Below are 9,736 nucleotides of genomic sequence, written 5' to 3'. Positions count from 1 at the left end.
TCAACAGATTACTTTAAAATTTTTAAACATCTTGTTGCTAGTTGATTAATTCACCGGCATATTGATATTTAGAGCACAATTGAAACTATCTCGCAGTCATACTGATCTTTAGAATGACTTTAAGATAAATGATTGTGTGAGAAGTTTTGTGGCCTTTTGTCCCCATAAAGAACTAATAGTGAGTATTCAGTTAATCTTTTCAAACGTTAAAAATGGATAACTACTCATTATAAGATGAACATTATGAGCACTCAAGCCAAAGAATTAAGAGATCCTAAAAACGACCAATTCTCAGTTGACAAGGGTAAAACTATTATGAGAGTAAATGAACCGTGCATCTGGCAATAATATATTCCAAATTTTCACTCACAGAGAAGTTGTTGGAGAAGATTATAACAAGCAGTCAAAAACTAGTAGAGATAGAGATGCGAAGGATAAAAGGGGGTTGAAAAGGTGAAGAACTATTCTGATGATGTTGAAAAACTAAAGTGAATACAGCACCACTCACATATAGATAGGGCAGTACATGAATTAAAAGATAAGAGAGTCAATATTGTGCGATATGGTTGGTGGGTCCGTGGGCTGTCTGGCATGCGTCTTCGTGCACCTTGGCTTGTGCTGAGCATGCTTTGTCTTATGGTGCAAAAGTTGACCCCCCCTCCTCCGCACATTCTTTTAATCTGCTTCCTCCTTTTCTCTTCTCTTCTCTTTTTAGCTTCAAAAGCGCTTTTCTTTATCATCAATTAAGATTCTCCCTAGCTACGCCCTCCTCTACTACATATCGCTTCCCTTCAACACCTGCTCTCCAACCCACCTTTTCTCTTCGGCCGAGCTACTTATTGCAAAGTTCCCTAATAACACATTACACACACACACACACACACACACATCTCTGAAATATTGTCAAAAGAGTTAAGGATGATGCTGTTGAAATTTACCTACACATTTGTTTGGCTCCTCAATAATGCATGCTTGTGTCAAAGGGATTCTTTGATTCCAAAAAACAGACACATATGATCTCTTGTATATTTTTTGTTGTCTCTCTGTGATTACTAAGAGATTCATATACTCGTCGGAGGGCTTTGATACGTTGCTGCTAAGTGTGGACCTAATGGTCCAGTTAAAGCCCGATTTGCCTCATCAACCAGCTTATTCCAAGATTTACGAGCACTTTTATTTTTTAGTTTGCTTGCTGTGATTTGGGGGAAATATATTGTAAATTGTGACTTGAGTTGCTTTCTACTGAGTTCCATTTCAAGTAGATTCATCGTTTCTATGCATAATGCCAATGTGTTTAGCTGGTAGCTAGGTGGACCAAAAGGTCCACTAAGCATCCAGAGGGCCCCACAACGATCGGTTGCTCCAACATTTCTTTTGTATGACATGTCATGTACCTGCCGACTCATCAAAAGAGGCAAAAGTATTGTGGACGCACTATATATATATATATATATATATATATATATATATATTCTCCTTTTTAACTTGCACCTCTGCTTTTGTTTAACATTCGCAATGTGTTGATATAGGGATTGAGATCCTGTCAAATCAAATTACCATTACTATTGCTATTAAAAGTTCACCTTTTCGAAAGATCAGGTTTTTCTGTGTTCTTGCCTAGGAATACTCATTTTTGTAATTATAATAATCATATTTGGTTAAAGAAAAAAATTAAGTGAAAAATTAAGGGCAAACGTACATATAGTTTCACATCAGAAAGTTGAGCTTTTTGCAGCATCAGCTCACTGTCCAAATTTGGTGAAAGTGAAACTCTAGTCTAGACTCAAAACCTTCGTATTTTAATTTTGTATGAAATACATGCTCTTCCTACTCCCAAGATTAGGGTACGTACAATTATGGTCTGTTTGATTAGAAATGAGAAAGAAAAAGGAAATGAAAATGAGAAGCCTCTTTCACAACTATGAAGAAAACCTTTTATCTGAGAAGATCATTTTGCCATTCACTAAATAAAATAAAAATATTTGTCCTTGCCTAGTTCATATGGAAGAGATTTTCTTTTAATATAATGCCAGATTACGAATTCCTCAGCTCTTCTGTGTTGGTGGAAGTCCAAGATAGACCACGCAAGCCTGCATGCTTCGCGTGTGAAGTACAAGTAGGACACACAAAAAAAGTTTGGCATGGGTGCTTAACTTTGTGCATTCAGGGGTGATTTGTAATCGGCAGAATCATATTACCAAGTTAATAGACAGCTTTCAATTTCTAAAACAAGGTGTTATCTTCCTCCAAAAACTTAGGCTGGTTTAATTGTCACTGTCACTGTCTCAATATAGTCTCAAGCGACGACAGAAACATCAGCCGCCAATGATTTTGTACCATATTTATCGCTAACAATGATTGATTGCTACACTCTGATAGGCCTAATCTTGGTGTCGGTGCATTAGATTAGATCTCTATGCGTGAATGATTGCTTATCCGACTAATTGGACTTTTTCGCACACTAAAGTGCATGACATTTTTGTGTCCGACACGATGTGCCAAAAAGGGGCTCAAAATCAACATCGAAAGGGAGTGGGATATGCTATTGCTGGCACTTGCTGCAAAGCTATTCGTACGTAAAAATTCATATGGGGTTCATGTTATAATCAGAACATTAATTAAGGGCTCATCAACGCTGAAAAAGCCGTGTTAATTAACAAGGAGATGAATAACCAAATACTGGGCTCACGTGGCAGAGCCTAAGTGTTGCCTTTACAGCAACCATCTCTGTCAAAGGGCCCATGGGGTGTTCGACCAATCACGTTGGATCAAATCAGTGCAGTTGGAAAATTGAAGGCATGAAATGAACATGGCCGAGCAATTAGTGTAATGGTTGACACCAAAAAGTTCCCTTTGTGGATAACAACGATACCCACGGTGGCACGCACTATGCAATTTTGAACTTCATGAGCCCTCCCTCATGCAAATAAACATAATCTCTCTCTCTCTCTCACACACACACACAAGAGAAAGAAAGAAAGAAAGACAAAGAAAGCTTGACGAAATCTCGTTTAGAACCCGGAACTGGAAATAAGAAAGTGATGCATCCCAATTCATCTGCCTTACTATACAAGAAAATACGGTGCCAAACACGCTGAGTTTACTTTGTGTTCAATCACTACCCGAAGCGGTTTCGAGCAAACAAGCCAAAGATGACATTCCCCAAAAAGAATCCGTGACCATGAGAAAAATAACTGCAAGGGTCCTATGTTTTGACTTTGACCACCTCTTCCCGTGAACCGTGATACTTTTGCATAATGGGCTCTCTCCTGAGGAGAAGAAGCCCAACAGAACAAGCGGATTCTAGGCCCGACTTCCTTATCATTCCTTGCTCCGCGGCTCCCCTAGTGGGTCATCAGTTCACATCTCTCAATTTGATGTCATCATATGTCATAATACTTACGTGATAGCGTTAAATTTTACTCCATATGTTCTTCGGAGTAATAGTGACTTAAATAACACAAAAACCAACAGAACATACCCGGGGAGGGAAAAAAACAAAGAAAAGTAAAGCTAATCCATTATACCCTTTTTGTTTTTTTTTAAAAAAAGGTCAAAGTCAAATATAGAAAATCCGTTAATAAAGGGTAAACGATAGAAGGAGGCTTAATCCAATCCAGGCCAAATTACAGAAAGAAACGACTCGCTGGTCCCCTAATACTACCACCAATTCCACCGCGCAATAAGCTTCAGACATCCATACTGCAGAACCAGTAAAGCCCGTTAGATAGATCTTCTCTAATAATACATTCCGTTTTAAACCCCCCCAAAAACATGTCATTAAGTTATGGCCTCTCGTTTAATTTCAGAGAGAATGCTTCGTCACAAGGTCAGACCTTGCAGTAGATTATCTTTCAAAGAGGGTAATTTATTTCCGCAAGGAATAAAGGCCTAAGACCAAGGCTGTAGGCTTAATAAAGGACAATTACATTTCACCAATATAACACATCAAACCAGAAGCAGTAAGCAAATGAAGAAAACTAATTGAAGCACAAATGGCCAGTAACAAGATAGACAGACCAGCCCACAACTAGAAGCAGTAAGCAAATGAAGAAAACTAATTGGAGCACAAATGGCCAGTAACGAGATAGACAGACCAGCCCACCGAGCAACCAGCGAACCTACAAAATCATGCAGCTTAGGCATATGCCTGTCTTCTGCATCTCCCAATTACCAGTAACACCAATACCGCGAGAATAACATTAATAAAGGAAGAGATTATTAAGAATCAATTGTAAAACACACTTTGTTCATCACCGTTTCCCGCGACTAATACATGGCCAGTAGCCGGTACTCCAAAAAAGGTGCCATCTACCGGTAGTCCACCCATGACATGTCATTCGAAATGCAGAAAACTCGCACGCACTAGACACAATTTCACATCAAATCTCAATCCCAACAAAAGTAGCCAGCTGAAGCAAAACGGAAAACCAAGTAGAAGACCATCAACTCTACAGCCTTTTCACACAATCTCCCACCACTACATCCCAAAAGTAAACTTGCCGAAGGAACCAAGAAAGAATGTAACCCAAAAAAAAGATCCAGGAAAGGATGCATAAGTCCTCCCACACATTAACATACTGATACGTCAGAAAAATGTCTATAAATAGCTTAGATATTGCTAAGTAAGAACTCATGATCTCAGTCACAGATCTGAACAAAAGGACCACAGAAGCATAATTAAGTCTTTAAAGCAAAGAACTTGAGCTCTCTTTAGCCTAAAGCCCGTACTTCATAATGGTTTACTTCATGCCATCTCTAACAAGAGAACATCGAGATGCAAATCTAGAATATTGATGGTCAAAAAACAAAAACAACGGAAAAGAGGAATAAATGGTGCACAATGGAATTATAATACTTGGAAAACAGTTGGTGCAGACGATAATAGACAATACTACAATTTTATAATTGCCATGGCTTCGTTAAAACCAAGATTATAGGAGTTCACAATTCCACATCGAACAGACGTAAGTTACTGATGCAGGACACAATCCATGAACAGACACGGACAATGACTAAGCCCTTTCACCACGAATACGTCTAGCAAGCTGGATGTCCTTGGGCATAATGGTCACCCGCTTGGCATGAATAGCGCAGAGATTAGTATCCTCAAATAATCCAACAAGATAGGCCTCTGCAGCTTCCTGGAGAGCAAGAACAGCGTGGCTCTGGAACCTCAAATCAGTCTGGAGACCAGGGAAAGGAATAATCAGAGTTGCTCCCTTCAAATAACTGCCGTAAACGATAAAGTTGAGAGGAAAATAGATGTCAAAGAAGATTGATTACCTTGAAGTCTTGGGCAATTTCACGAACAAGACGTTGAAAGGGAAGCTTCCTAATCAAGAGCTCAGTGCTTTTCTGATACTTCCGAATCTCACTGATCCAAAGATTAAACAAATGACAAACAAATTTGATTCCAGCTGGAAGCAAACAAAGAAAAGGTCCAGAACATATTCAGCTTGGGTAAAATAATAACACATATTTACCGAAGTGCAACAGTTCCTGGGCGGTATCTATGGGGCTTCTTCACTCCACCTGTGGTGGGAGCAGACTTCCTTGCAGCCTGCATGACCAATAGGCAGAATATAATCTTAGACCTCATATACACTAGACATGGGCTGTATAATACCTAAAATATGTCTTCTTGAAAGCAAAAGTTTATGCAAATCAGATCCCAAGAACTCATTAGGGCCATAGAGGGCTCAGAGCTCAAAAGGTGCTGATAAGGATACTTATAAATTACCCAATAATAAGATTATTACATTCTTGAACTCACTTTCTTTTAAGGCATGGAATGCATCCTTACCAACAAAAGAATTCTGTTGGCAAATTACAATTTTTTTAGAATCAATTGCAAGTTTGCCGCAATTATCCACCTTTCATTGTATGGTCGTCTTAAACATCTTGTCATGTTCACAATGCTAAATAACACACATCACACAACTACAGTCAAAACTACCAAATCCACACAGATTATAATCAATATCTCCAACACAATGCATCTAACTTCAATTTGCAGGCCAATATATAATTTTCAGGCCAGTATATGTGTAATTTCAGCAACTATTTATGCCTTTACAGGGAAACAAAGAAAACTCTCGAACAATGTAGAAAATATCAAATCAAAACTAAGCTTCAAACGATGCCTCAAACAATGGGCTAAGAAATTTGAAATCTGAAAAACTTAAGTATTATAATTAAAAAATAAAGAAAGTGCATCAAAAAATAAATTAAAAAATAAAGAAAATAACAGAAAGAACATCAGATGGAAAGATGTTTTTCAGTTTCTTTCAAATATTATATGAGAAAAACTACTCAAAATATGAAAAGAATTAAAAGAGATACCCACGCAATAACTATGGTACATCAGGAAGAAGAAAAAAATTAAAAACCTGTAAAGATATACACTGCACGTATACATGAAATATTCCATGCAAGGAAAGGCTACACAGAGAAAAAAGAAATACCTTGGTGGCGAGCTGCTTCCGAGGAGCCTTCCCCCCGGTAGATTTGCGAGCGGTTTGCTTCGTACGAGCCATCTTGGTTTATGCGAGATGAAGCTAAAATTACAAATCAATTAAAGCAAGCAGAGGTACAGAGGAATATTGAAGGATAAAAGAAATACTGGAAAAGGAAGATTGAAGATATAAACTGATGATTACCAGGTTAGGGTTTTAAAATTCCTCAATGAAGCCCGGCTCAGCAGCAAGCTTCAGGCAAGAGAGAATTAAACGGACGCTTCCTCCTGCAGTCCTGCTGGTTCGTATATAATATACAAATATATATATATATATATATATATATCCTTTTTTAAAGTTTCAAATGCGGTTTATTTACTATATTTTAATAATAATTGATAATACTATTTTCTTTGTATTTGTAGATTACAAATAAAGTGTTAGGGAGTAGTATTTAGAAAGTAAATAATAATTTTTAAAAATATTTTTAAAGAATTTTTTTCAATATTTTTTAACTCATCAAGAGGCGGTTTTGATTTCTAAAATTGACCGACCTACTTAAGTGAAAATAAATGGAAATTTGTGAGATTACAGTTTAGCAAAACTTTCATAATTACTTTATTTTAATACTACCTCATATTAATAATAGAAAAATTAGTTAAAAATTGAATTTAATCATAAATATAAAACCTCAATTCATTTTGTCTTTTTTTTTTTTCAAAATATTCCTATTACTTGAGATCTCATAAGTGATTGTTTATATGACATGATTGAAAATAATAATTTCAACAGATCAACACATATTAATAACATATAATTAACTTAACTGATTTTTTTAATGTCTTTAAATATTAGCTTTTATATTAATTAAAGACCGGACGTAGTATTTCTCAAGAGACAAAATGTTTTACATTATTATCTCATATGGTATAAAATTGCTTAGAATAAACTAGTCCGCGTGTTTTCTAATCTAACAGCCTCAATTCTGTTGCTCTGAGGTTTTGACGGAGAAAGTCAAAGTTAGGTCCCAAAAACAAAGGAGAAGAAAAAAAATATAGAAAATCAAAGTAAAAGTCAATCTTTGTTTTACTTATATGTTGGGGAGAATTTTTTTTTTTTTTTACTCTTAAGTCATATCATTAATTAACTTACACGGATTATATAGGTTAGCTATTTGTAAAAAAATATTGGCAAAAAAAATATGTATTAGTTATCATAAAATACCGCTTCTTATAATAATTTATATTAGAGCATTGTCAACATAACTTACATAAAAATATAAAATAAAGGATAATTAGAAAAAATAAATATAAACAAATTAAGAGTTTACATTTACAGCCAAAACAAATATTTAAACTAAATCGTAAATTTAGGATACAAGTATCCTTAAACGAAGGCACAATGTTCATTCGCCAGTCACCGCGATTCTTAAATCCTTGGTCCGTTAGAGGATATTAGTCTAATTAATATTGTCTGCCGTGTATGGGGCCAAAAAAGTAATTCGGTAACTATATTCCTTAGGGCCCAACCCAGATCGAGAAAATATGGCCTCCTAGAGACTCAGATGTATCCATGAGACCATGAGCATAAAAATAAAAGTTAACAAAATGGCCCGTCCAACTCACACAAATTTTTTTATATAAAAAAAACAAGCAAATATTTCATGCAATAAAATCCAAAAAAAAAAACTCGCCCGTGTATTTTAACACGCCTGGAGGAAGCCGAAGAGGAGCCCCTGGGTACTGAAAAAAAGGGAGAATTATCACAAGATCTTATAAAAGGAATTTAATTATTAAAATTTTTTAATAAGAACTAAGTAGCATGAACCTGTTGTCATGCTTTATTTTAAAACTTGTTATTATATTCTTTTTAGTTGTTAATGAATTTTAGGTAATTAAATTCCTTCCTTACTTAGGATTTGATTGTAATTTTTCCAAAAAAATAATTTTCAAAAATGTTCATTTTAGCTAAAAATATTTCTTAAAAAAAAAATTCTGGGTGGGAGGATCCTCTTTGAAGTCGTGTCCGCCTAACAGATTGGCAGCTCTTGCCTTCTTCGAGACAAAATAAATGAATAAATAAATAAAACCACAAATAATACCAAAAACCGAAATTAGGGCCATGTAAATTCCGGATCTCTCTCATCCAATCTTCATAAGCACGGACTTCAGTACGCAAACCCGGTGAACTGATCGCCTATCAATTGGATGGGCTCCGGCTTAAACTACATGGCCCGATAAGAATTTCCCATACAATAGAACTCAACAGTGTTTTGATTAAAATTGTCTTTAATTTAATAGAAGAATAAATATAGTACTTGGCAAGAAAAAAAACATCTCAATATGTATAGTCTAATAAAAGATGTTAATTATCGCAACATCACAAACTAAAGTTTGAATCTTCACTTCACCCGAAAATGTGTCCATATAACAGTGTCTCGAATAGAATTACATCTAAGAATAAGATATTAGTAATATTTAGCAAAAAAAATATTCTTCCAGTTTTTAATAAAATATAAATTAATTTAATTAGATTAAAAAAATTAAATAAGTTAATTAATTATAAAATATATGACCTGTTTTTCTTAAAACATTATAACTATCTTTCTTAATATCCTTCCATCTATTTTAGTTAATTATATTCCATTAAATACTACTATAACTAATTTAAAATTTTTTTATAAATATAATAAATAATTTTTATATTTAGAATTAAAATCAAATCCGTAACAATACTACGGGCATAACATCCCTGTGATCCGGAAAAAAACACACTCAATTGGGCTAAACAGTTTGGTCTCCGAATCTTCCTTGAGTCAGTTCATTCAGCCTCGTACTTCTGGCTAAAAGAAAAGGCCGCTTCACGCTGCCCTCTTGCCCTCTTTTAGCCCTCCTCATGGCGCTCGCTCACTCCGACAATTTAGAAAATCGTTTTTCTACGCGCAAACAAGATGATCAGCCCCAACAATATGATCGGCAAAAAACTAACTCATCCAATTTTATAACTTAAAAAGTTGTAATTTTATACTATCTTTTCTCGTCTCTTTACTCGATAAACCATTTTTTTTGGTATAATGCACGTTTATGTTACCCCAGCTGATGATGTTCCTTCTACTACCTTGTTCGATATGTGATGAAGTCTAGACAGTTTGCCGTCTGAGCCAAGCTTGTGCAATCGTTCCACCACTTCGTTTTTGTTTTCGAATGTAAAGTGTAGCTCTCTTTCAATTTCAAGATCGATTTTTGTGAGAGAAAGGATGTAACTTTAGACTCACTAAA

At 35.4% G+C, this 9,736-nt stretch overlaps 1 protein-coding gene across 2 annotated transcripts; it reads right to left on the bottom strand.

Moving 5' to 3' along the window:
- Positions 1-4,821: 4,821 nt before the first annotated feature.
- On the bottom strand, positions 4,822-6,747 carry LOC114731527 (histone H3.3). 2 transcript variants are annotated; one of them, XM_028918720.1, is made up of 5 exons: positions 6,663-6,747; positions 6,468-6,560; positions 5,487-5,563; positions 5,287-5,377; positions 4,822-5,186 (listed from the first exon to the last, which is right to left on the bottom strand). In XM_028918720.1, the coding sequence occupies exons 2-5, from the start codon at positions 6,537-6,539 to the stop codon at positions 5,016-5,018; spliced, it is 411 nt and encodes a 136-aa protein (XP_028774553.1). In that variant the 5' UTR covers positions 6,540-6,560; positions 6,663-6,747; the 3' UTR covers positions 4,822-5,015. The 2 variants fall into 2 exon arrangements, with proteins under 2 accessions (XP_028774553.1, XP_028774554.1); XM_028918721.1 differs by having other exon boundaries at positions 6,468-6,566; positions 6,663-6,732.
- Between the last annotated feature and the right edge of the window lie 2,989 nt (positions 6,748-9,736).

The sequence above is a fragment of the Neltuma alba genome, unplaced genomic scaffold (genome assembly GCF_004799145.2).
Source record: "Neltuma alba isolate B1F8T4 unplaced genomic scaffold, ASM479914v2 tig00012836_pilon, whole genome shotgun sequence".
Taxonomy (NCBI): domain Eukaryota; kingdom Viridiplantae; phylum Streptophyta; class Magnoliopsida; order Fabales; family Fabaceae; genus Neltuma; species Neltuma alba.
This window is presented reverse-complemented; position numbering and strand designations above follow the sequence as displayed.